This window comes from Furipterus horrens, unplaced genomic scaffold, assembly GCF_987537825.1.
Source record: "Furipterus horrens unplaced genomic scaffold, mFurHor1.1.pri manual_scaffold_6, whole genome shotgun sequence".
NCBI classification, from domain to species: Eukaryota; Metazoa; Chordata; class Mammalia; order Chiroptera; family Furipteridae; genus Furipterus; species Furipterus horrens.
In genome coordinates, this window is record NW_028327176.1 from 30,372,361 (window position 1) to 30,400,232 (window position 27,872).

Sequence of the window (27,872 nt, forward strand, 5' to 3'; positions counted from 1 at the left end):
TTCTTAAAAAGATTCTTTAATCAAGCCCTTGCTCAAAGGAGACTTAACAGTACTTGGGGACTACAGCATGTCCCACTTTGCTTCCCTTTCATTTCTCTTGACTTCTCTTTCTCATGCCAGTGTAACATTTGCTACATGTTTTTACCAAAATACTTTGACAGTAGTTGGAAATGAGTTATTCTGCATTATGGAAGGTCTTTGATCACATTATAATGGGTCACATTTGCATAGCAACTAGATGGTCAAATATCTACTGTAGTGATTTTGCAAATTCAGCATAGTCGATGTATCCATCATTGTTCTTGTCATCGTCTCTTAACACACCGTCTATTAAGTTAATCAGTTCCTCTTCGCTCATTGGAGGTGCTTGTTCATTTCCTCCCTACAAAATTCAAATTAGACAATGAGTTGGCACATTTTACTGGAAGTGCTTAGCTAAGTTCCAAAAGGTCCACGCTCATACATGTCCAAAAACTCCTTCAGTGAGTATGTGGTCACTTCTACTTGTAGGAATCCACAAACCATATATCTGATATAGTCAGTTTATAATGATCCAATTTAGAAATTATATTTGCCAGTTAAAAGAAAGATAAAATCAAAGTTGGCCCTTGCTTATTTATTTTAAAAATTACTTTCCATCCTTTTCTATCTATAAAAGTCACATACGTTCATTGTAGAAAGATAGATCTGGCTTACAGAAAATTATGCATTTCATGGATTCCATGACCCACAAACCCACCCTAGATAAAAGCTCACAGCCCAGGCCCTCCCAAGGGGCAGCTCTGGGAACAATCTGCCCTGATAAAGTAAGAAGCAATCCACTCTGGACTATACCCTGGAGTCAGAACAAGAGGAGGAAGGAAGGCACTGCCAACCAGTAGAACCTGTTAGGATATTTGAGGGGAAGGTATGTCTCCTATTCCAGAGGCTCACTGTGCTGAGTGCTAAGCCAATGCTGTTAGCATCCTGTGTCGATTCTTCCTTTGGCACCTCTCCCATGTTCACCCGTTCTTCTCCTGTTGCCACCACCACCCTCACCTGCCAGGACACTGAATCTGTTCTCCCTGATGCCAGACTCTCCTCACATCTATCAGTAGGCCTCCCAAGCAAAGATCATCCCGAAACACTGCTCTAGTCATGCTGTTCTCCTGTACAGAGCTGTGAGCCCTCCCCACTGCCTTCACAGTAAACCCAAACCTCCTCTCCTGGGCAGCCAATGTGATCGCATCCACCTCGCCAACTCTGCCTCTCCTCCTCTCTCTCTACATTGCAGTGTGGCAGGGCAGGTCGGGCATTAAGCCTAAAGACATAAGATCTCAATTTCAGTTTCCTCCCTTCTAAAATCAGGTAATAACAACACCTACCCCTGTCTACTCACAGGCTGTTGCAAAGATCAAGTGAGATCTCTAACCTACTTGAAAGTGCTTTGTAAATGGCTTTGTTTGCAGCAATATGCAAACCTTCAATTATTGCTGAGTCTCCCTGTCCCTTGGTACCGATTCCCCATTCTTCTCAAGTAAAATAACTTCTCTCCTGCTCTGCATTTTGAACATGGTCTATCTTTTGGGCACTGGTTTTCAAACTCTGGTGTGCAGTAGAAATGCTTACAGCACTTGTTAAAGATACAAGGGCCTAGGGCTTCTGCCTCAACAGGTCACCCTTTGCAAGAAGGGCCACTTAATAGGAAAAGAGACAGAACAGAGTGGTGAGCAGAAAAAGGAGAATCAGTAACACTGCTGCACAAGGACAGCACAGGTCATCAAGACTGGGGACTGAAGTACCAAAGGGAGGCCTTTCTGGGCCGCTGCCCAGTGCACAACTGCCTGACCTACCTCCTTATGGACATGAGTGATGGCTGTGGAGAGTTCTAGGCCGTCAAGCAAATTATTGCCGTCATAATCATGCATTTTAAAATAATGGAGCTGCAGTTCTTGTGGGGACATCTCTGCCTCTGGTTTGTTGATGACACCTTCTAGATGTTCCATGATATGCCTAGAAACCAACAGTTAGACTCAGACCACTTGGCAGGGACAGTGGGATCAATCCAAAAGCTTAAGGACTCTTAATTAAAAGTTCAAGATCTTAAAATCCATCCGTAGCACAAAAACAAACAGATACAGTGGCAGACCACAGTCAAGGATGGCAGATACAGGCAAGGCCATGAAAGGAACAGGGAATAAAATCAAACACGGCATCTATGATGCTGGCCAGATTATGGGTGTTTTTCCTTTTTATTACTAGAATATTGCTGTAATATTTTTGAGGCTATCAATTAAAAAACATTGATTTAAGCAATTCAAGGATAACAGAGTATAATGTGTGAGGCTAACTGGCCCAAGACAAAAGTTGCAATAAATGATTCAATGTTGAGATATGCCAATAAAAAAAGAAAACGGTCTTGTCAGAGTCAAGAAACCTTAGCTCCATTCTGGATTCCACCACTACTACTGCATGTATGCATGCGTGTGTATCTGCCCGTCTGTAGTGAGAGACTGAATGAATTCAGGAAAGTCATGTATCCCATCTGGGCTTCAAGATCCTCCACTGGTGATATGATGACGAAAAAAGGAATACCTGACTTACAGGTGGAAGTAAGGAATAAATATCACCCTCGAAAAATGCCGAGCCATTCACCTAGAAGGAAAAAAGACGGAGGGCACCGTGGAAGCTGGCTGCAGCCGCAGAGGACGGGGAGACCCCTGGCCCACAGACCTGGCTGAATACGTACTCTTGGTCGTGCACTGTGTTCTTATCCAGGCCCACGTTGCCGGGATGGGAGGAGCCGGCCCTGGGCTCCTCGGCCCTGGCACCTGGGGCACAAAGGGCCCAGAGCAGAGCACATAGGAAGGGGGTTCTGAGCAGCCGCAGAGATCTCATGGTCACCGGTACCTGGGAGGTGGGGAACACAGAAGATGAAGGTGGGCACACCAGAGCTAGAGTTCTTTCAAGACTCAACAGAGTGTGCTCCTCAGGAACCTGATGAAGGAGCAAGGTGGGGTAAGAGGATATGTTAATCTGGCTCGAAGCCCAGCTCTGCCACTAGACCACTAGACTCTAGGTCCCTGTCACGTAAACTGGCAAGTCCAGGACATTTCCTGAAGCACCTTCAGAATGCCACACAACCCACTGACAGCTTAAAGGGATGTGAAGATTAGTCCTGCCTACAAGAAGCTTACCGAGAGCAACTAATAAAGGTGGAAAGTGAACTGTACTAAAGACAGATAAACCCCCTGCGAGTTCAGAGAAAGAAATTTCCTCTGGGTGAGGGAACATCAGAGAAGGCTGATGGACACGGGACACTTCAGCTGGGCCTGGAAGGATGAGTGTGCTGTGGCCTGAAGGACGAAGGGAATGGCGTGAGCAGAGGGGCAGGTGCAGACAAGTGGGAAAGAAACTCAAATGGTTTAGTTGGTCTGGAAACCAGAGGCTGTGAGGCAGGCAGAACAGTGAACAGGCTGCAAAGGATGACCAAGCAGCACTGAACATGGCTTTGCCTGGTAAGCCAGGGGGACTGAAGTTTCCTGAGGCTCACGCAGAGCCACTGAGGATTCCTGAGTGGAAGATGAGATCAGAGCTTATTTTCAGAGTGGCTGATCTGGCAGCGCCGCAGGGAAGGTATTTAGAACAGCAAAGGTAGTTGAGGGAAGGAATGACGTGGGTCAGTTCAAGGCTGTCATAGATAATTGAGGGAAGGAATGATGTGGGTCAGTTCAAGGCAGTCACAGATAGTTGCGGGAAGGAATGACGTGGGTCAGTTCAAGGCCGTCATAGAGAAAATTACATTACACCCTGCCTCCCTCATTTATAGGCCTGTGACAGAGGCCAGTAACTTAAATACCATGGAAGAGCATGGGAAAGGAGAGGAGCATAGAAATTAGAATTCCATCCAATACTCCCAGGTTTGGCTAGACCTGGAACTGTGGTCAACAACAGGAAGACACAGTCAGCGACAGAGCAAGCTCCCTGATGAGGTTGGGGTGCTTTGTTCCCATTAGTATTGCCCCTCCAAGCTCAGGCAGGGCTTTCCTAACTGTTTGCTAAACTGAAAGTCCTGGTCCCTTCTGGGGCTTATGAACTGACCTCAAAAAGGAACGGGCAGCACAGCCAGGAGACCTGCATACCAACACAGAGAAAAGCCCTGACTTACAGATCCACTGCGCAAGAGGCAGCAGTGCAGATTCCACTGGATAACAAGGGCCATGATTTCTAAGGGGCCAACTGCAGCCCTGACACAGCTGCACCCAGAGTTCAGCTCTGAAGCCGTGCCATTTCTACTCCCTGTACCTGGGCTGAAAAGTACACGTGTTGCAGCCCCCTCACCCATCCTAAAAGGTAGGCCCTAGAAAATTCCACCCTTACAAATGTTTAGGAAAATTTCCCAAACTCACTGCCTATCAGCAGTATAACATCCCATGGCCCCCTCCCTAAGGGGACAATAGTCACCAGGGTCTGTAACTTTTAAGGTGAAAAAGCAACACCTAGTACTACTACTGAAGAGGGATATCATAATGCAATCTGTGAAAATTAAAAATGGGAAAAGATGTTCAATATATATATATATCAAACAAAAAAAGAATAGGCTGAAGAAATCTGTAAAGAATAATTCACTTTTGTAAAAAAAGAAAGAATGTATGTGTATTTCACCCAGAGAACAACTAAAATCAAAGATTATCTTTTGAGTCATGAGATTAGGACTTCTGATTTTTCTTCACTTTTCTACTGCTTCTAAAATTTCTTCTATAGACGTGTTTAATTTACAATTATGTAGTTAATGTAACTTATCTCATACTTTTGTTCCAATATTATATGACTGGGATTTAAAAAGGGGCTCCCAATTCTCAACTCTAGAAAGTAATTCAGAAACAGAAACCACATTTCCAATTTTACCAAATAAAAGTATCCAGACCCTGATGAGGCCACCGCCACTGTGCCTGGTACCAGAAAACAAGGTTTCAAGTTACTCAGCAGTGACTGCACAGGCCAAACAGAACAGCCTGTTCGAGTTCTGGGACAAGAGGGATCAGAGAGAAGCCAGTTCCTCCCAAGCCCTTCAGACACCCATACACGCGTTAGGGGCCTCTTTCTCCAACAAGCCTTTAATTCCAAGTCTGACTGAGGTGTTCTTTCCATATGCTCCAGAGCGCTTTCCATCAGAAGGGCCTGCCCATTGCTGACAACAGCTGTGAACGTGACCTTGAACACACATGACTGTTGCCTGTGCCCCTCACCGGAATGGGCTCTGTGAGGGTGGGGACTGCAACCACACTCCTAGCATCAGACATGGTGCCAGGCACAGAGGTTGACAGTCCTCAGATTGTGTGCCATGGTCCTTGGGGGAAGTGGGGGTCCCACTTACACATACCTGATGCCAAGTTTTGATGTCAATGTAACAGCATAAAACTTTTTTTTGAGATATCTATCAGACAGTTGAGCTGATTGATCACTAAACCCATGGCACCATTTCCTATAAGTACATGGCCGGAAACTTAGTATATTAAGTTGGAGTGGGGGGCTGGTACTATTCAAAGAACACCAAAAAGTAACCAAGTGATTAGTAGTATAGTACCTGTGGGCCCAAATGATTCCTTCTTCAAGGGAGGCAGAACAAAGGCCAAGAACCATTGATACTGAACCTGTCCCATCTTGGTTTGCTGTTGCAGGTTTCTAACTACAGGCATACCTTGTTGTAATGGGTTTCACTTTATGGCGTTTTCATCAACACAGAGCAAGACCCTCAATCAGCACAAAGATTAAGACTCCCTGAAGACTCAAATGATGTTTAGCATTTTTAAGCAATGAAGTATTTATAATTAAGGAATGTACACAGTTTCTTAGACATGTTTTTGCACTTTGCACACTTAAGAGAGTACCAGTTTAGTGTATTATATCACTGAGAAACCAAACAATTCACATGACTCACTTGATTGCAAAATCTGCTTTATTGTGGTGGTCAGGAACCAAACTCGTAACATCTCTGGGGTATGTCTGTATTAGAACACAATGGAAACCAAATCTATGAACACAGAGGAGAAACTCTCACTGTAAGAGCTGCAATGAAAACAGGGAATTTGACTGCCACCAACACTTTAAATTGTCACATTCAAAAAGAAACATAAGAAATTCCCTTCAGCCTGCTGATCAAATTGCATCACCCACACCCCAACCACTTAGCCCAAGGCCATGAGCAAACAGCCAGGCAGATCAACCCCAGGAGTTCCTGACCTCACTGGCCTTCTTTGAGAAAATGTAAAGGCTAGGTTAGAGAAAAAGCCAAAGGAGAGATTTCTGAAAGAGACTTCAGAATACAACCCACACTTTGAGACATCTTAAACAAGAAGCCTCAGTCCTGGGAGCAAAGCACTGGCCCACCGGCAGCAGCAAGCCCCCTGCAGCGCTGGGGCTGTGACAGTTCCCCTCACTGCCGCAGCGTCCTCTTCCAGCCAGAGCATTTGCTCCCACTGGTTCCACCTGTCTGTCCTCCCTCTTCCTTCCAGGCCCACTTCAAATATCATCCCTGGGTTCTTCCAGCCAAGATCAATAGTTCCCTCCTCTTGACCTCAGTCTGCAGCCTCTTACACTCATTTGGCCTTAAGATACTGTCACAGAGTTTTCTTCTTTTGCTTTTCTCTCTCCTCCTCCCTCTCTGAGGGCTGGGAACCTATCTTCTCTGTCTCTTCCACACCCTACTAAATTCATCACAGAGTGCTGAGCTGCCCTACAGATGGCAGACCTCCACATCTGAATCAGGGCAGTGGCTCCTGGCTCTAGGTATGTTGTTCCCTATCATAAAGATGTGGCCTAAGCTGGAAAAATAACTCTCCTCTGGAGCCCTCTCACCAGTGATTTGGCCTGGCCCACCCATCCCTCCCATTATATAGTTTGTCCTTTTAGTAAGGAATAGTTTGGAGCCAGCCTTTCTCCCATAAACACCACAGCAGCTGTTAGCAGCATTTCTCACACGAAGGGGCCTCGGTTAAGAATTCAAACTCAAAGCAGCCACACTCACCAACATCCAGACGTCCTGCACATAGAGTCAAAGCCAAAGAACAACTCTGATCGGTACCTCCCCATTTAAAACTTCCATGGGCCTTAACTGAAGACGAGAAAATAAGCAAGTTCCTAGGCCAAAGGAACATCTACAGGGGTTGGGGGTTCAGAATAGATTCTGAAAGAGCAGAGAAATTTGTTCACTTAGGGAGCCCAGGAGCTGCCATGCTTCATTTATACATTTAATGAACATACTCTTTATTTATCTATTTTTTTTAATCCTTACCTGAGGATATTTTTTTTCATTGCTTTTAGAGAAAGAGAGAAAGGGAGAGAAACATCAATGTGAGAGAGAAACACTGACTGGTTGCCTCCCAGAGGTGCCTGGACTGGGACTCGAACCCTCAACCCTGGGTTGGAACAATGCTCCAACCGAGCCACACCTGCCAGGGCATGGCATACTCTTCACTAACAGCCTGGTGCTGCATAAGGTATAAGGTTAGGACTGTGACTGAGACAAACTCCACTCACACAGATGACAACCTATGGACCAGTAAGACACACAATCCACACCTGAAGTAATTCATTAGGGATTAGAATTTTTTTCAACCAAAGAATAGCACCAGAAGCAGAGGGAACCTGATGTAACAGAAACCTAAACCTAGAGAGAACTTGGTCCAACCCACGACCAAGTTCAATATGGTTGAAGACACGCTATAGTGGAGACTGATGAGTTAAGAGTAAAAAGACAACAGGGCATGAAGGGGCTTGCAAGCCCTTGTTGGATGGCTAGGAAGAGCACTGGGAATTCACGGAAAGGGGTCGGAAAGGAAAGGGTGATGTGATCAGATCTGTGCTTTAAGACCCTCACTCTGGCTGTCCAGTACAGAACAAACTACAGAGAATCAACAAGAAATACAGAGGATCATCAGGAGTCTACTGGGGTAGTCCAGGAGAGAGGTGATGGTGACCTGAACTAGTTAGAGCGGAGGCTGGGAGTGTAAAGGTGGCCGTTCCCAAGAGAGATTTGTGATGGATTCCATATGGGTGGTAAAGGAGCACAGGAGGTGAGAACTACGCGAGGTTCGGGCTTGGGCCCTGGGTGGACGACGGTGTCCGTGCCCGGATAGGAAATACAAGAGGAAATCAGCTTACCTCGCCTTCCCCCTCTCCCGGGACAGCCAAGCCAAGCCCGCCCGACCAGACAGGACCAGTTTGTTGTCTCCTCCATGGGGGTGGAAGATGGGGGGAGGGGGATACCAACAGCAGACTGAGTCACGCCCCACGGCCGGTCCTTCAAGAGGGAAGAGATCGATCGCCCGGCCAGGCCCATCTGCCTTCAAAGGCCCCAGCATCTTCGGCCCCGAGAGACTCTGCTTGTAGTCCGCTAAGCTTCCCGAGGCGGCTCGAGGGCGGAGACCCACACCTAGGCCGCTCAGGCCTCTCACCCTGAGCCTGAGGCCACGAGACCCCAGATGGACACTGGGATTCCGCCCTGTTGCGGACCACTGCACACCTCCTCACGAACCTCCTCCCCCAGGGTCCAGTCAGGGGACTCACAAGCCGTGGCCCACACCTGGGCTGTTCCCGAGTTCACTCACCTTCGCTGCCCGCAACTTCCCGTTTTTCCAGACGCCAAGCGTTCCAGCGTGAGCCTCGCCAGCCCCCGTCTTCGCAACACTTTTCCCCTGTCCCGACCCGCCCCCAGACCTGCCCTGCGCAAGCGCGCTCCCTTCTGCCCGCCTATTGGCGCCACGAAGCGCCGCCCCTGCCCACCGCCCAGCTGTGTGTACGGCTCGGCTGGGGCAATTCCACGTGTAACGGGCTCCAGAGGGCGGGGCAGAGGGAGTTCTCATTACTGTTTCCAAAGGCAACGCTCGGCTAGAGCCTGGCGTGATTGACGCGAACACCAGAGGCCCGGAAGGTTACTAGGCAACTTCGGAAACTCCCAGGAACGTAGTCCCGCGTGTGAGGTAGAGTGGTGAAAACGGAGTGGGGAGGAGGCCAAAGCCAGCTTCCAGCTCTGCCTCCATCTCCACTTTTACAGCAGTTCCTCTAACTGCAAATTGGGAAGAAAGATAGATGATAGGAATCCTAATTCCCTTCTTAATGAAAGGGCTAAAAGATGCTAGAGCCGGCCTTGAATCCTGCGTTTCCAAAAGGGGCCTTCTTCCAGACTCTACTTTCTCCACTCCACAAGAGCCATAGCCGCCAATACCTATTCACTCATATAGGGGTCCCACCGAGACTTTATGGGTGGCCCAGTTCAAACACCACCTTCCGTGTGCAGTTCGTGAAATCAGCTGCTATCTCAATAGAAGACAAGCATTAAAAATAAAAAGACCCATAAACAAAAGAAACAAATACATAAGCCCTCCATAAATCTCTTATTTATACCTTTCCCTCCATACAAGCCTGTCATTCAGTGAATACCTATTGACCAGATGAGTAAATGAACGTGAAACTCATTAAAAATTTTTTTTCTCCCATTTGTCTCCATAAAGATACATAATCACTTTTCATATGAGCCTGGGTCCAGAAAGGGAGACAGGGAAAGAAAGTGGTTAAGTAAGCAGATGGTCCCAGAACCCCTCCTGCAATCGGCTTTAGCAGATCGGTGCCTTGAAAGTTGGCCAACGCAACTGCCATGGACAGTGACTCATTCCTTCTCACCTTCATCTTAGTTGAAATCTGTCAGTCCTATCCCAGAGAAAAGTCCCAGGACTCTGAAGTTCCTGAAGAAACCCTAGTAATCCAAGACCCACTCTTATTTGCTTACTCTGAAGTTTGAGTTGGTTTGATGTAATTTGTTTTCCAGCCCTGCATCTGCCATCCATCTATTCTTCCATTTGCTTATTTGTTCAATAATTCAGTAACATTTCTTGCATACCTCCTATGTTACTAGGACAGCTATTTTCAACCTTTTTCATCTCATAACATACATGAACTAATTACTAAAGTTCTTCAGGACACCACTTCAGAGTCATCCTCAACCATGAACGGAAGCAGGAGAATTTCAGAAAGGCTACTCCAGTGCTGTGAGGGTGCTGAATCAGCACCAGCAACTGCTTACCTCCGGTTATCCTGTTATGCAGGGAGAATTATTTGTTTAAGTCACTCTAAGCCAGTTACTTATAGTCCAAAGCATTCCTGAGTGACAAAGAAGTCAAACAAGATGTGGACTCAAATGTGAACTGAATTTATCAATGTGAGGTCACTGCAGGCTCAGAGAACAGTTTATGTGCAATATTGAACAGCAGCTAAATTGCAGTGGGTGATGAGTGGCTGGTAGGTAAACAGTGGGTGCAACTAGTATACTCAAGTCTTTCAAGCACTCGCTGTGAAAGGACAGGAAGTAGCTAGAGGGGGACACAGGAGGCAGAAAGGGTTGTCTTTAAGGTAGAGGGCCTTGTATATGTTTTAAATCCTTCTGGGAAAGACCCGGCAAAAACGAGATTCAAGAAACAGTAGAGTGGACAAAATTGAAAGAATAAGATTATTGAGGAGGCAGGAGAGAATAGATACAAAGCCCAGAGGTGGGGGGGTTAGCCTGAAATTTGGGAAGCATGACAACTTTCTGAGACTGCCATAATTGGGGGAGGGGCAGGGAGATTGAGTGAGTCAAAATTTGAAATCTTCATTGTGTAACTGAGAAAGCAAGCTGCCTAGGGGAGTCAGAAGACCTTCTGGCCTGAGCTGAAGGCTCCATTGAAATTGGAGATTCTTCATTTATAATGGTACAGTCTGCATAACTAGTGGACTGTATACAATAATTAATGTACATTTTTTGAATTTTAATTTGAAAAGTTTTTGTATCTAAATTATATATGGACATATCAGGGGAAAAAAGTAGAACAGAAAGTTGCCTAATAAAAAAACAAGTTCCTTTCTCTCAATCACCAACTCTTCCCCCTCTTGCTAGGGTTGAGTCAGGGGATGGATTGGAGAATGGTTTGAGGAATACGGAAGTTCTTACTCAACTGGTACGATAAGTTGGCTCTTCTACCCCCACCTCACTGACGTTTAATGCTGATTCACTCACTGTGCTTTCCTGTATTCCCCTGCTGGAGCCTTCACTGCAGTTCCCTTCACATGGGCAGCACCTCTTTTGACAGGCTTCTGGCTCTCTCTCTCAATATCTGGTTCCCCTGGCACTCCAGCAGACACTCTTTTGGGCAGAATCCCCTTAAAAATGATCCCAAGCTGGTTCAAGGGCTCATGACTTGGGTTGCATTTGAGCCAGGGTAGAGACCCCAGTTTCCTTGGGTGTTTTCCAAGTCCCATGTGCCCCAATATGGGACCTGAATAATGGAAATGCAATACTGAGGGTGATGACTGGGAAGATGGGCCTAAGAGCATCCTGAAGGAGTCCCTCCACTGCAGCATGGTTCAGCAAAAGGAGGCAAGAATTCCCAAGCCCTCCAAGGAGACCAAGTGTGAGAGCAAAGCAACCAGATGAGACCTGGTGATTGGGGTGAGGAGGATGCAGAGCAGATCTACCTGACAAAGGGAGGCCATGGCAGGACTCCAGACATTAGTAGCACATGGGGAAAGAGAGGGGTGTCCTGTCCTGGGACTACTGGATTTCAGAGCCATTCCTCACTCTTCCCCCACAGTGTTCTGACCCCCCGTGGGTTGCATTTCCTAGCCTCCCCAGTCACCTGGCTTTCTGCTGGCTAAGCTAGTAGAGGACACCAGCAAGGGATGAGAGGATGGAAAGAAGGAGCTGCTTCTACTGGCAAGGGAGATTCTCAGTTTTAAGAATTCCAGGTACTCAGATGAATTGAAATCCACCAAGATTCCCCTATTCTAATTCCTAAAGTTCCATATGTTCTTGGTCCATGCCAAAACTTTCTCATAAGAGATATGGTTTCTTTGTAAATACATCTTACATTGTAATAATATAGGTTTCCACAGTATCAGACACGGCATCTAGATTTTAGCTGCTTATGTTCAACAGCTCTAAGAGAAGAGTTTGTTTTTTTTTGTTTTTGTGTTTTTTTTTTACATTTTAGAGGCTCTGATTGTGGTTTGAGCAAAGAATTTTAAATTCTGAGTTGGTGATTTTTTAAATTTATTATTTTAAAGTTCTCTCTGACACATCCAGGACTTCTGGCCAAGATGGAGACATAGGTAAACACACTTCACCACCCCCACAACAATAAGAAGAAATACAACTATCTCAAAACTAAGAACAACCAGAACTACAAGAAAATTGAACTGCATGGAAGTCCAACAAACAAAGATATGAGGAAGCAATACTCACACAGACAGGTAGGGGGGGAAGAGCTGGGAAGGAAAGGACACGATGTGGCAGTGGTGGCTGCGGCAGTGGCAGCAAGGCCATGGCTGTGGCCAGCTGGCAGAAAGCACAGTCACACATTATAAAATTCAGGAGGGTCCCAGACCCAGACTAGGCCATGCAGCTCATGGCTCCAGCGCTGGACAAAATAAAGCCTCATTGCTTCTGACTGTGAAAACCAGTGGGGGTTGGGGCAGCAGAAGAAACTGCTGGTCTCTAAGCAGAGTCCATTTATTTAGAGGCCCCCATGGTCCAAGAACATCCACAAACCCACCCACTCTGAGAACTGCAACTAGGGCAACAGTTAAAGGGGCATCAGTCCCAATGGGAAGTGGGAGAAGTGCCTGGAAAAGGGGCGAGTACTGAGTAAGTGGCATTGTTGCCTCTCAGATCCATCTCCCACATAAAGCACCACAACATGGTGAAACAGGTTGCCCTGCACTGATGAATACCTAAGGCTCCGCCCCTTACTATGTAACATATGCAACACCTCTAACCTTGAGACGCAGAAGCAAACACAGGAGGTGGTCAAGTTGAGGAGGCAGAGAAGTATAGTCCAAAAGAGGGAACAGGTCAAGGTTCCAGTGGGAGAACTAAGTGACAAGGAGATAGCTAACCTAACAGATGAGGAGATAGCCAAACTAGTAGACAAAGAGTTCAAAACACTGGTGATAATGATGCTCACAGACTTGACAAACAAGTATGACAGATGTATAAGGGAAGAAATGAAGGCTATGCTAAGTGAAAGGAAGGAAAATCCACACAAAACCAATGTGAAGGGAAGGAAGCTGGGGTTCAAATCAATGATTTGGAACATAAGGAATAAACAGCCAGTACAGAATGAAAAAACAAGAATTGAAAAAAAACAAGGAGCAGTTTAGGAAACTCTGGGACAACTTTAAATGTACCAAATATGCATCATAGGTGTACCAGAAGAAGAGGAAGAGCAAGAAATAGAAAACTCATTTGAAAAAATAATGAAGGAAAACTTCTCAAAATTGGCAAAGGAAATAGACATAGAAGCCCAGGAAGAACAGAATCCCAAATAAGCTAGACCCAAAAAAGACCACACCAAGGCACATCATAATTAATGTCAAAGGTTAAAGATAAAGAGAGAATCTTAAAAGCAGCAAGAGAAAAGAAGAGAGTTTATCTACAAAGAGGCACCTGTAAGACTATCAGCTGATTTCTCAAAAGAAACTTTGCAGGCAAGGAGGGACTGGCAAGAAGTATTCAAAGTGATGAAAAGCAAGGACGTACAACCAAGATTACTCTATCCAGCAAAGCTATCATTTAGAGTGGAAGGGCAGATAAAGTGCTTCCCAGACAAGGTAAAGCTAAAGGAGTTCATCATCATCAAGCCATTATTATATGAAATGTTAAAGGAACTTACTTAAGAAAAAAAAGAAGATCAAAACTATGAACATTAAAATGACAACAAACTCAGAACTATCAACAACAGAATCTAAAAATAAAAACAAAAACAAACTAAACAAACAACCAAAACAGGAACAGAATCATAGGTATGGGGGTCATTTGGAGAGTTATCAGCTGGAAGGGGGAAGAGGGAGAAATGGGGAAATGGTGCAGGGGTTAAAAAGCATAATTGGTTGGTACAAAATAGACAAGGGAATGTTAAGAATAGTATAGGAAAGGAAGAAGCCAAAGAACATACAGGCATGACCCATGGACATGAACTAAGAAGGGGACTGCTGGAGGGAAAGTGGGTACTGGGCAGAGGGAAGCAAAGGAAAAAAATTGGGACAACTGCAATAGCATAATCAATAAAATATGCTAAAAAAAAAAAAAAAAAGCTCTCTTATGTTTTAAACCATCAAAACTAGCCAACCAGCCTATCTTACATTGCGTTTGCCATTTCCATCATGATGATCTGTCACCATTCATACAGAGGGTACATGGAGACATTCCAAGGGGTGTCTAGGCATGGGTAGCTTCAGAGATTACTTTGCAGGTCTTCCATTTTCATACGCACTCTTTGCTAAAGTTGACCTGCCTGACAAGGACCTGCCTTAGAACATGTATGCCCTTTCACAGTTATGTTCCTTCCCCATTTTTAAGGGGACCTTAAATCTTGAATCTAAGTAAGATGCATTGCCCAGGGCCTAAGAAGCTCAGGATAACCCCAGAAGGGACCATATATTTCTATATGTTAATAATGAACACGTGGGAAACAAAAAATTTTAAATACCATTACAATAGCAACCAAAAACATAAAATATTTAGGGATAAGTCTAAATATTTTAAGCATGCTTTTAAAAATAGTCTGATCATTCTATTACCCTTAGTTATTGTGGTCTATTGGGCTGTGTGTCTACTCTTTTTGACTCAGTAAAAGCATAACTCAGACATTTATTTATCTGCATGCAAGTGATACACTCACTTATTTTAAAGAGACTAGTCCTTAGACTGTTGCCAACAAAAAGAAATTTGTAAAAGAGAAGAAAAAAACTAAAGACACTCTGAGGACGGTAAGTTTGGGGATATTTTTAATTCGATATTTGGGTGGGTGAGAGGCTAATGGACTTACAGTCTAGTGTGTGGAGTGTGCTCTTGAACAGGCTAGCTAGGGTAAGCATAGGAAAGCAATTTCAGTTACTGACAGATTCTTCTGATGACTAGGAGATTTTAACTATAGAATGTTCATGCTGGGCTGATGCTATGATGTTAGCCCAGGTCTGTACCACTCTCTCAGAATTTCTCAACTCTTACCTGCAGTGACTATTTCCTCCTACATTTTATAATTTTGGATGATGAGTTCATCTTTAGTGGGGCTTTGTCTATGGGAATCCTGTGTGTTCCAGGTGGAGGGTAGGTCCCTTCAAAGAGATTTTATTATCTGCTTACTAACTATCTTAGGTTAATTTTTCAACTTGTGCATTCTGGGTTTCTATAGGTAGCATAAGGCTGAACTCTGGACCTGAATACGGGCAGGCTCTAGTTATAAATTCTCAGGGAAATTGTTCTTTCCCCTGTCAAGATGCTAGACCAAGAGATAGAGCTTTACTGTTTCATTGCACATCTCTGCAGATTTTCTGGTTCATACTGTCACTAAAGGTATAACCCTTTGAGAATTCCAATTTTTTGTGAAAGTATCAAGTCTATCTCCTTATTCTTATTAATCCAACTGCTCTTCTCCTGTTGATGTGTGTCCATTAAATCTCAAAGTCTTTGGGTTCTGAGACCAGTAAACCCCAGGGAAGCCTTAATATCAGCTCATCCAACACTTCCTCTCCCATCCCCCAACTTAGCTCCCCCTTAATTTTCTGACCACTGAGAATTTTCCTTACTTTCTTATGAGCTTAGCTTTCCAATTAATAGAAAGCTTGACTTATTTTACCATCATTTCAAGATGTTCTGAAAGAAACAGAAGTAAATAGATTCATGCAACATATTCATTAAGAAAAACATATTCTAGACTATATTAAATATGAATGTTTTGAATTAGAATATTAGAGAATAATATCTGGAAGAATATCTTGAATAAAAGTATTCCACATGATATTCATTTTAAAATACCTTAATAGTCATTGGTTATTTTCAAGAGTACTCTAAGTTTCTGGTAAATTGCACATTTGGCAAATTGGGGGTACCTTGGACATTGAACTAATTGATCCTTCCATGAATTGGCATTTAGAGATCTGAGCTGCTTCTATTCAGTTTTCAGTTTTTTGTTTTTTTTTTAAAGTACAAGTCAGTTCAGGGCACTGTACTTGTTTTTTTAGTAAAATGTTGACAGATGCCTGCTCAGAATAAATTAACTTGATTAGGTCACCTATAAGGTGACTTTTCTCTGCCTTCCCCCAAATTCCCACCATTACAATCTATTCTTCTCTAAGTAACATTAATAATTGTTTTCTCTTCTTGATCCAACATCTAACAGTTTTAAAAACAATAAATGAAGGGGTGGATGAGTGAATGAATTAGTTAATAAATTTAAAAAGAATGGTAAGATTTAAGAATTTTATTTTTCACAGTGACACCTGTTGACCTATAGACCTATACCTGAAATTCTTATTATTATAAACATACTCCACCCAGGTTCAGACGTCCTCATGCTTTTGCATGAGGACGTCTGAACCTGGGTGGAGATGGCTCTGGGAGCTGCTGGCTTTGGCTTTGCAGATTTTTGTTAAGTGTCCCTGATCTTGCAATGGCAGTTGATGACAGCAATTTGTATTCCAGAACGAAGAACAAGCTGCAGTCAGCTCAAAATGATTACAAGTCATCAAGACGGAGTAGTCTGCCACCGGAACTACTCCTAGGACATGATGCTAGAGGAAGACTTCAAAGAAACATTAAAAACTTGGAACCCATTCACCTGAGGCGCCCGAAAAAAAGACCATCCATATTTCCAGAGAGAGAAGAAGGGGGAAAGAGAGAGAGGAGAGAGAGAGAGAGATATCAATTGGCTGCCTCCCATACATCTCTCAACCAGGGATTGAGCCCACAACCTAGGAGAAAAATCTATAGGCTTGTAAAATATGAAACTGGGAAGCAGGGATGATCCAGGCTTCTAGGTGGGGACTGAGGTAAGCAGTTACATCACTTCCAGGTACTTCCTTTAAGTCACACCTCACCTTCCCACACCACCAAGAACTGAAATCTTCCAGAGTCCCAAATTTCATTATGTTTTGAATTATTTTCAAGAAAAACAAAAGCTATAAAAATATCAAGTAACACCATGTAATTTTTCCCCCTCATTCTATTGCTGTGATACATTTCCTGCATCTCATTTCTTATCTGGTGAAGTAGCAGGTATGTCAGCAGAATGCCACCTCACCCAGAGAAAGTAACAGCCACATTTTTTTGGCACCCAAAATGATGAAACACTGATGGAATTCCTAATATAATTTATTGTTATGCACTTAGAGGTATTTTTTGTTTAGCAAAGTCCTAATCGCTGGAAAGACACAGTTGTTCACTGGGTGATGTCAACAGATATTTCAACATGTGATATTGTGTTATTTTAATTGAATTATTATATTCTTCAATTCCTGAAGTTCTGTTTTTTAAGATATTTTCATTTTGTTCACGCATCATTTTCCTGATTTTCCTTAGTTGTCTGTTTTCTCTCGAAGTTCATTGAACTTATTTAAGATGGTCGTTTTTATTTTTGTCTCATAATTATTAGGTCTTCATTTCTTTAAGGTTGTTTCTGTGCTGGCTTAGGGGAGGGGCTCTCATGGGTGAAATAATTTTTTTAACCATTTTAATGTAGCTGGTTTTGGCTTTGCACTTTCCTGGGATATTATGACTTTTTAACTGGTTTCTGGAGTTCTCTTAAAGCGTTTTTAGACAGTATATTGTTAAGTTCGTGTCTCTGTGGAAGAACAAAGTGTGGGGCTTCCTATTTTTCTAAAGGATTGGGCTGGCCTGGCAGAGGGTCCCTGGTTTATTCTTTGGGTGTTCTAGAGGGAACAGGCTATGAGGCAGAAGCCTGTCATTCTTCCAAAGTTGTGTAGTTTTTGTATTTTATGCTGTTTTAGTTTGTAACTAGCCCTATAGAAATAAGGTGATTAAAACAGGGGGAAATGATAGCAGGGCCCAGGTGTTAGAGTTTAGCCTTAATTGATAGGCTTAAGTAATTGAAGCTGTGACTGGATAGACTTTCTTTATCACCAAACCTTTGCTTCTGGAATTTTGCCTAGAGGGTGGCGGCAGGCAGCAGGACCCCAAATTGCTTTTCGGTAGCATAACTACTATTGAATCAAGATTAAAGCATTTCCATCTCCCTAAAAATTATCCTGTGTCTTGTTGTATCATCCTTTCCTCTAGCCCCATAGCCCAAGGCAACCAGCGATCTACTTTCTGTCTCTATAATTTTGCATTTTCTAGAACTTCATGTAGACTTTTATGCTTTGCTTCTTTCACTTAGCGTAATGCTTTTTGAGATTCATTTGTGTTGTTTTGTGTATCAGTATTTTGATCTTTTTTATTGCTGTGGATGTCTGTGACGCGATATTCTAGCGTCCGCATCGTTTAGAGCTGCGACTCAGAACATGGCGCGTTCCTAGAAGCCGCTTTCGGCATCAGTGGGCGGCGGCGCGTGGACTTGCAAGCGTGGGGCGCGGGACCAACCGACGCCACTTCGTGTTGGACAGTGGAAGCTGGAGAGCCGGGCTATTCGGACTGAGCCAATTGGTTTCCATGGATCTCAATAGTGCCAGCACTGTTGTTCTTCAAGTCTTAACTCAGGCCACCAGTCAGGATACTGCTGTGTTAAAGCCAGCTGAGGAGCAGTTGAAACAGTGGGAAACACAGCCAGGTTTTTATTCAGTGTTGCTGGTAAGTTGCTTAAAAATAGTTATTATTTTTAATAAAATGAGACACTATTCTATTGTTTTAAAAACCTACTTGTGTTGGTGGTTTACTTAGTGAAACTGATCCAAATGTTTGGCTGCCATTGCACTGCCATTTACTAATTCGAGGCATGGCACTTGGAGGACATTTAAGAGATGTTTATTGTTGGGTGAGTATACCCAAGCAGGGTATTGGTAGTATCTGCTTAGAAGGTTACACTGCCAGTTTTCTATTTTAGCCTGTAAATGCTGCCCTCAAGACTGTAAAGGAGGAAAGAGGAAGGACATCTCTAAAATCAGAGAAGGAAAACTCTGACTCCAAAAAACCTCCGCTGCCTTGCGGCATACCTCTTCAGGGGAAAGGCTAAGGGAGTAAACCCCGACAGAAAATCCGGAGCCGGAGTCCCTAAGGCGGTTTGACATTGTAGTCAACACCGGCAACTCCTGCGGCGCACCTGAAGCCAAGCTGTATTGACTTTGTCTTTCCCTTGGACCCTTCAGCTGCGAAGAGAGGGGGGGTCTGCTGCATGGGCAACAGCAGACCCTCCATATCACCCTGCCCAGGCTCTGTAGCTTCAGTTTCACTTGAGAGGACACTCCAGCGTCATCGCAAGATGTCGACTCAACACGGGAGGAGACAGATACCGGTTATAAGCTCATCCGATTGGCGAAGGAAACGAGCGCCAGGGGTCTCCTCTGACGGTGGGAGAGGTCATCGCACCTCACTGGACAGCTACCGTCTCGCCATGGCTCGCCTGCCCCACTGGGTGCGTGGGGATCAGAGAGGCGCCTCTCGAAAAGTGGGCCACAAAACACCCGCACCAGTTAATTCCAAGCAAACAACAAGAAAGAAGCCTCCGGCTCTTCGCCTCGCTAGCTGGAACATCAGGACCATGTGCCCCGGACTTACTGCAGACCTTCCGTGGATCAAGGGTGCCAGGAAAACCGCTGTCATCGATAGGGAACTGGCACGACTAAACATCGACATTGCGGCTCTACAGGAGACCCGGTTGGCCGACAACGGAACTATCAGAGAAACCAACTACACCTTCTACTGGCAAGGGAAGTCTCCGGACCAACCAAGACAGCACGGTGTTGGGTTCGCTGTGAAGAACACGCTTGTTAACTCCATAGAGCCACCCACAGGAGGCACAGAGAGATTACTTACCCTCCGATTGTCAACAACTTGCGGCCCAGTCAGCATTCTTAGCGCGTATGCCCCAACCCTCTGCGCCACCACCGAAGAGAAAGAACAGTTCTACCATGCACTGGACGAAGCGTTATCCAAGATTCCCAGAAGTAACGCTCTCTATCTCCTTGGAGACTTCAACGCAAGAGTAGGAGCCGACCACATGGCCTGGCCCACCTGCCTTGGAAACTTTGGGAGAGGAAAGATCAATGAGAATGGTCAGCGACTGCTTGAGCTTTCGTGTCACCACGGCCTGTGCGTGACAAACACATTCTTCAACTGCAAAGAGATCCACCAGGTGTCATGGAGGCACCCCCGCTCCCGCCATTGGCACCAGCTTGACCTCGTCATCACCAGAAGAACAGATATTGGCAGCACCCTCCTCACCCGCAGCTACCACAGTGCAGACTGCGACACGGACCATGCCCTCGTGGTAAGCAAGGTGCGCATAATGCCGAAGAGGTTGCACCACTCCAAGATGAAGGGTCGCCCACGCATCAACACCAGTTGTGCCAGCAACCCAGTTAAGACCCAGCAATTCATCAACAAGATGGAAGATGCACTCGGCGAGGGAGTGGCGGCAGATGACATTATCGAATCCAATTGGCCACGTCTCCGCGACGCCATATACAACTCCGCCATTATTGCTTACGGGAAGAAAGAGCGGAAGAACGCTGACTGGTACGAGGCTCACTGGGAAGAAATGGAACCCGTGATCGAGGCTAAGAGGAAGGCCCTACTGGCTTACAAGGTCACGCCCACTCCCAGTACACTTCAAGCTCTACGGGCTGCCAGGAACAAAGTCCAGAAGACCGCCCGCCACTGTGCCAACACCTATTGGCTAAACCTGTGCAGAAGCATTCAGGAAGTCGCCGATATAGGCAACGCACGAGGAATGTATGAGGGTATCAAGAAGGCAACAGGCCCAATCCCCTCCAAGATCGCCCCCCTTAAGTCCAAGACAGGTGAGGTCATCACTGACCAGGAACAGCAAATGCGGCGGTGGACCGAGCACTACCTCGAGCTGTACGCAACGAAGAACACCGTAACAGACACTGCTCTTAACGCCATCCCAGACCTACCAGTCATGGAGGAGCTAGATACCCCACCTACTGCGGCAGAGCTCAGCAAAGCCATCGACCGCCTCGCTTGCGGGAAAGCACCAGGAAGCGACGGAATCCCTCCAGAAATCCTAAAGAGCGGGAAACCAGTCCTGCTACAGCCGCTCCACCATCTACTCTGTCTCTGCTGGAAGGAGGGTTACATCCCCCAGGATATGAGAGACGCCAACATTATCACCATGTACAAGAACAAAGGAGACCGCAGCGACTGCAACAACTACCGGGGCATCTCTCTCCTCAGCGTCGTCGGCAAAGTATTCGCCCGGGTCGCTCTTGCCCGCCTGCAGACCCTTGCTTCCCGCGTCTACCCAGAGTCCCAGTGTGGCTTCAGAGCTGGCCGATCAACAGTGGACATGATCTTCTCCCTACGCCAGCTGCAGGAGAAGTGTCACGAGCAGCATAAACCACTCTACCTCGCCTTTATTGACCTCACGAAGGCGTTTGATCTGGTCAGTCGAAGCGGACTCTTCAGCTTGCTACGGAAGATTGGCTGTCCACCACATCTGCTTGCTGTGGTCATGTCCTTTCACGACAACATGCACAGCACGGTGTCCTACAACGGCGCAACCTCTGAGGCCTTCCCAGTCAGCAGCGGAGTAAAGCAGGGCTGCGTCCTCGCGCCTACGCTGTTCGGAATCTTCTTCTCCATGCTCCTCCAATACGCCTTTAAGGACTGCAGCGAGGGTGTCTTCATTCACACCAGATCCGATGGCAAGCTCTACAACCTGGCCCGTCTACGAGCCAAGACCAAAGTCAAAGAGGTGCTCATCCGTGAGATGCTCTTCGCCGACGACGCAGCTTTGACATCACACTCCGAAGAGGGACTCCAGCAGCTAGTCACTTGCCTTTCCCACGCATGCAAGGAGTTCGGACTAGCCATCAGCCTGACGAAGACGAATGTTATGGCTCAAGGCACGGGGACTCCCCCATGCATCACCATCGACGGATACACCCTGGAGGTTGTCAACGACTTCACTTACCTCGGGTCCACCATCTCAAGCTCTCTGTCAGTCGACTTGGAGGTCAACCGGAGAATCGCCAGGGCAGCCACAGTTATGGCCAGACTGAATCGGCGAGCGTGGAATAATTCCAGCCTCACTGAGAAAACCAGACTGCGCATCTACCAAGCCTGTGTACTCAGCACTCTCCTCTATGGCAGCGAGACGTGGACCACCTATGCAAGGCACGAAAGGAAACTCAACAGCTTCCACATGAGGTGCCTGCGACGCGTCCTGCATGTCGCCTGGCAGGATAAGGTCCCCAACACCGAGGTGCTGAAGCGAGCCAATATGAGCAGTTTGCATGCAGTTCTTAGCGAGAGACGCCTCAGGTGGCTCGGCCATGTCAAAAGAATGGATGCAGGCCGTATCCCCAAAGACCTCCTCTACGGCGAGCTAGCAGAAGGCAAGAGGATGACAGGGCGCCCAAAACTGCGGTTCAAAGACATCTGCAAAAAGGACATGACACAATGCTCCATCAATCTCAACACATGGGAAGTTCAAGCAGACGACCGCCTAGCCTGGAGGCTCGCGGTCAGGCAAGGTACGTCACGCGCGGAGGCTGCGCGCAACGAGGAGGCGGTCCAGAAAAGATCGAGGCGGAAGCAGCGTCAACAGCAGCAACAACAGCCATCTGCCTTCACCTGTAACAAGTGCGGCAGGGATTGTCACTCCCGAATCGGACTGCACAGCCATTCTCGGCGGTGCAGATAGACTCTCAAGAAGCTACGCCATCGTCTCTCGAGACGGACGGCTGCCGACGACGATAAACATACTGAAGATTGCAATGATAGAAATATAGAAAAAAAGGGAAGCAGCAAGAGAAGCATTTTTAAATGTATTGAGTATTATACCTCTTTAAAAAAAAAAAAGCACAGCAGAAATTGAGTATTAACAAGAGCTGAACTGTAGGACACAGACGATGTTAAAATTGGGTGCAGAGATGAAAGAACATGAATGATAAGACCTGGGTGGCCGGGGAAGGCTTCACCGAGTAGGTGAGTGTTGAGCAGGAGCACCCAAGCGTTCAGTCATGAGACTGGGTTATATAGAGGCCATTAGCTAAACAAACACAATAATCTGTAGGTTACAGTCTGGCTGTTCACATTAAGGGAGTCTCTTCTTACAGAGGGCATTTTCTATGATGATCTTTTCTGCCTTTCTAGTAAGGTTTAATTTACAAAACTTCAATTGACACAGCATTTTTTAGCAATGTAGGCACTGCATGAAGAGAGGTAGTTACTCATTCTGGAGTTTTCCCAGCCACAGTGTTTACTCCAAGTATTAGTTCAAACCCTCTGTTTAAGTCAGCAATTGACTCATTTACTCTTTGTAAGTGATTAGGATATGTGTTCCCAGGGTCTATGGCGCACTCAACAACCGCCCAGAACATGAGAAAAGGAACACATTAGAATTAAAAGGGACTTTTTTTGACAGAGCATTCTTTTTCAGAAAAGGGTGAAGGTTTGAATGATAGAAAATAATCCTTCTGGAAGGATTATGTAACCAAAGAACCATCCAGAATGTTTATATGAACCTCTCTTCACTGACTGATGGCTCATCCACTGGCTCTGGGAGATAGAGTAGGGCACAAGGAGGATAAAGCAGGTCCATTTGAGATGCTATCCTAGAAGTTTATTACCAGAATTGCTAAGATTTTAATAAGCAACCCTTTCCCGTCCAAGTTTAAGCAGAGACTTTATGGTAAAACACTATTGCATAGTCTGTTTTATTTTTCTCGCAACATCCATGTAAACTTGCTCCGTATCTCACATACCCTTAAGCCTTCATAATCAGAACCTTTCCTCAGATGTTCTGAGTAGTTTGGAAAGCCTCATCCAGACGGGCCTCTCAGAAGCACTATTACCTACACCTGCTCACTGTGAGGGACATAGACAACATCTGCAGAACTGCTGGGTACCGTGCACAGGAGGAGTGTGGGCCTGGGGCGGAGCAGAAGGCACTGCAGTCCTCCAGTGGACTGCGCAGCCCCAGGCTCAGCGTCAGGCAGGGGGCTGCAGCTCCAAGATCACAGGAATGTAAGGACTGTGGGCCATGTGACTACAGAAGTTTGGGAAAGCAGTTCGCCTTTCTGCTCTACATCACATACGCTGGTGATAAGAGTGGATGAAAAGACTGTTGACTTTGAATAAAGGTTTAATTCATATTCAAATTCAGGATTTTTAGGGCTCCTGTTGGGAACACAAGGCTCTAGAGGACCGCAAATGGCAAATACAATAGTATGAAAGAGGAGGCTGCAGCAGAAGGTGGGAAACACATCCCATCGGGCCATCTCCACCTCTGGGTGGCCTCCTATCTGTGGCCACGTGACACCAGTATAAATGAAAGTGATCTGATAGGAGCAAGGAGATATTGTAGTAACATACATAATACATTTTTGAGTCTGTACACAAGAAGAACCAAAACCATCTATACCTGAACAATTTACTATTGACACTAACATGAATTTACTATTGCAGGAAACTCTTGCCCAGGATGAGGCAAGTTGTAACTAGCTTGTATTTTTTGCAGAAATTTCAAGAAAAAAACCATTGAAATGGATTTTGCAACTTTTCAATAGATCACATCTTTATTCTTTAAGACATTTTAAAAACCTTGCATCAAAACCCTCACCCAAAAGCCCTCAACAGTCAACTATTGCCCTGCCCAACAATCCTCAACTATTGTTCATGATTCTTGCTCAGTTCTAAACAAGCCCCATCATTGGAAGAGCCACCTTAAAACAGATCCCAACACCTCATAAATTTCCCAACCTTGTCCCCCTATTCTAGATGCTATTATGGTTATACAGAGTACTGCTCTCCCTCTGTGTGATGGGAACAAACTCAGCTTTGCATTATCACAAAGTTGTTTCCCCAATATTTTCAGGGGGCCAGTCTTTAATTACTGAAGCCCATTGAGATCCACTTGAGACTTCCTCACCACTGTGGTACAAGACCTCTGACCCAGAAACAGTTTGCTCCTACAGGTCTTTCAGACCACACCAGTGAGGGATGAAAGGCCTGCTGCTTTAGGCCCGAGTTCCAAATTCTTTTTTTAATTGTTCTTCTTATTGATTTCCCCAAACGTCCGGTCTGTTTTGTCTCCTAGCAATAAAGAACACCTTATAGGAATCCTTTGATTATCTGAAAGTCTTTCCTCCTTAGTGGATATCTGCCTTGTTATTAACAAGGCTACTACTTGTCAGTGTCCATCCTGGTTATTTGTTGTTACGCATCTAGAAGAGGAAACTTTATAGTGAAGAGGACAGGTGAGTGCCAATAAATCCATTCCTAAGCTGTCCCAGGGACAAAGCTTGTCCCTGGCCACTAACAACACCTTGTGAGAACTTACCTCAGACTTGTTTCATCTCTGAGAGTTTGATTCAGCAGAGATCTCCCCATACCCTCCATCTGCTGGGAACTATAAATTCATCAGAATTGTGGTTGGATAAGGTCTACCTGTGAAGTTGGGGGGAGGGGGCCTGAGCCACAAGAGGCATACATAACTCTCAGCTGACCATTCCCAGACTCAGTATAAACCTCAGTCCATGACATCCTGGGGACCAACTTCTGCTTCTTACATGTATTGATGCTGTGGGCCAAATTTGTGCACTTATCTTTCTAAATAGCATCAATTCACCAAGGATAATTTAGAATTACAGTGGCCACTACAAGGAGCTTTTGATATGAAGAAAGTTATTCACTTGAGAAATGCCTAAGATGAAAAGGGAACACAATCTCTAACATCCAATGATTTTTTTTTATTAGCTGAGGAAGCATCCAAAAGAAGCGTGATTTCAAAATTGCTTCCTTAACAGATTCCTTAGCGAAGGCAAAAAAAAAAAAAGTGAACTTAAAACTATCTGTCTTGTACATTCCCTCAAATCACAACTCAAACCAACTATCCTCTCTCCCCGTCCTGTTACTGGGGGCATCTGGCCAGATCGCTGGGCAGAGGGAAGGGAACCCAGAAGCAAATCGGGAAGTACCAGCAGCTGTTGGACTGAAATTGCAGGTGGCACGTGATAGATTTCCATACCCCGGGTTAAGGATAAACAAACCAGCAGGGCTCATGGTACAGCAGGAGGAAGCTTCCAAATACATACGGGCTGAAAAAGTCACAATACATGTATACTGTGGAGGTTAACATGGCGGCCAAAGGAGGGGCAGATAACCTGCACAAGTGGATGAGTGTGATGGACACCAGCCTGGAATGGCTGGGAGTTTCTTTGCTTCCGCCATGCATGGGATTTGGCGCCCGAACTTTTAAATGGAGGGCGCCCGGGAACTCGCCTTGACGTTTCCTCTCGCTCACTGGGTCTGGGGAGCATTCCCGGGCCAGCGGGCCCTGGAGATGCCGCGTGGTCTGGCAGAGTCCTGGGCGACTGGCGCTGTACTGCACCGTACAGGCACATGGACGCACTGGCAAGACTGTGGCCAGAGGGACAGGGCACAGGTGCTGGGCTAGCAGGCAGCGTGTGGAAAGAAAGGGCAAGAAAGGGGCAGCATGCAGCGAATAGGCCACTGGCACACACGGACTCCAAAAGATGCCTGAAGCCAGACTGTGACTGAGAACCAGCTAAGCTGCCTGGATGATCATGCTGGGGCCGCGTGCGTTTCCCAAGGGACAGCATTTTTAAATGGGAGAAGGAACTCTGGGCACAGCCTAGGACTGGTCTGGTATGGCAGAGGGTGGCAGGGTTGTTTTTCTTTGAGGGTTTTTAAGGGAATGGGCTGTAAGGCAGAAGCCTGCCACTCTTCCAAAATTATGTAGCTTTTGAATAAATGACCACTTTCCTTTCTCACCAAACCTCTGCCTCTGAGGTTTGCCTACTGGGCAGTGGGCAGTAGAACCCCAAGTGCTTTTCTGTAACAGTCCTATGCTCCTCCATCTCCTGCTGCCCCATCTCTCTCCCTGACCCACTCTCCTTCCCTCCCGGCCAGCCAGATACCCCAAACTACACTTACCTCTTTAAGGTAAGCCTCCTTCCACACAGAGAAAACCTCTTCTGGTGATTTTTAAGCTCTGGTTTCATTCTCAGCTGAAAGTCATTATCAAAGACTCTTCTAGGCCTAGATAAGACAGAGAACATCACAGAGAAATTTAGGATAGATTGAGGGACATAGAGTCCAGAGCATCCAGCTATATACCAATTAATCCATATGTTAGTAGAAATCTGAGATGCAAACAATTCAATGAAAAAGTCAGAATTGGAAGACCTCCACTGGTGATATATAGATAAGACCCTGAATTGCATAGGGGACTGAAGGGCTTTAGAAAAGCTGTAGATGTTGGTGAAGGTCTTTGAGAAGCCACCCTTTATCTTTCCTATGAAAGTAGATTGTGTTCTGATTCAGTTCTTTGAGCCAAAAAAAGAGAGAAATCTGATGGAGACCTCAGGGATAGGTTCTTTAATACCTAGGGACAACATTCAGGAGTAAGTTCTGAAGCAGACTTGACCTTGGCTCTCCCTCTTAACTTTTTGTGAATGGCCTTATACCAGAAATAGGGAGTTTAATATGCAAGCACAAAGTAGAATGGAAAACAGTTCTATGGTCAGATTCCCCAAAACCTTGAAAGAGCTCTATATTGAAAGAGCTCTAGAACTAAGAAACTAAAAAAAATAAAAAAATAAAAAACTTAAACCCAAGCACTATTATGCAGCCTGTTCCTTGGAGTCAACCAACTACTCAGGTCTATCTAATAATCCTCACCACACCTTCTCCAGCAATCCCCACACCTGGCATTAACTGTCAGCCTTGAATCTTTAACCCAAGAAAGCTTTATCCTTTGTGACACTACACTCATTAACTTAATAGCAAGGATTTTACTGTGTGAATGCTCTCCTGGTGGTCTCTTCCTTCTAGTCCCGAAGGACCTCCCTATTTGTAATGAGGTTCTGGTTAATTTGGATATTGATTTACCAGTACTTTTGTATGTAGATCAAGCAGA

General features: G+C 45.5%; 1 protein-coding gene across 3 annotated transcripts; it reads right to left on the minus strand.

Moving 5' to 3' along the window:
* MCFD2 (multiple coagulation factor deficiency 2, ER cargo receptor complex subunit) lies at window positions 1-26,950 on the minus strand. 3 transcript variants are annotated; one of them, XM_090281257.1, is made up of 4 exons: window positions 26,888-26,950; window positions 2,729-2,889; window positions 1,833-1,992; window positions 1-382 (listed from the first exon to the last, which is right to left on the minus strand). In XM_090281257.1, exons 2-4 carry the CDS (start codon window positions 2,875-2,877, stop codon window positions 251-253), a joined length of 441 nt encoding a protein of 146 aa, XP_090137383.1. In that variant the 5' UTR covers window positions 2,878-2,889; window positions 26,888-26,950; the 3' UTR covers window positions 1-250. The 3 variants fall into 3 exon arrangements, with proteins under 3 accessions (XP_090137383.1, XP_090137382.1, XP_090137384.1); XM_090281256.1 differs by lacking the exon at window positions 26,888-26,950 and adding an exon at window positions 8,589-8,645; XM_090281258.1 differs by lacking the exons at window positions 2,729-2,889; window positions 26,888-26,950 and adding an exon at window positions 8,589-8,647.
* Between the last annotated feature and the right edge of the window lie 922 nt (window positions 26,951-27,872).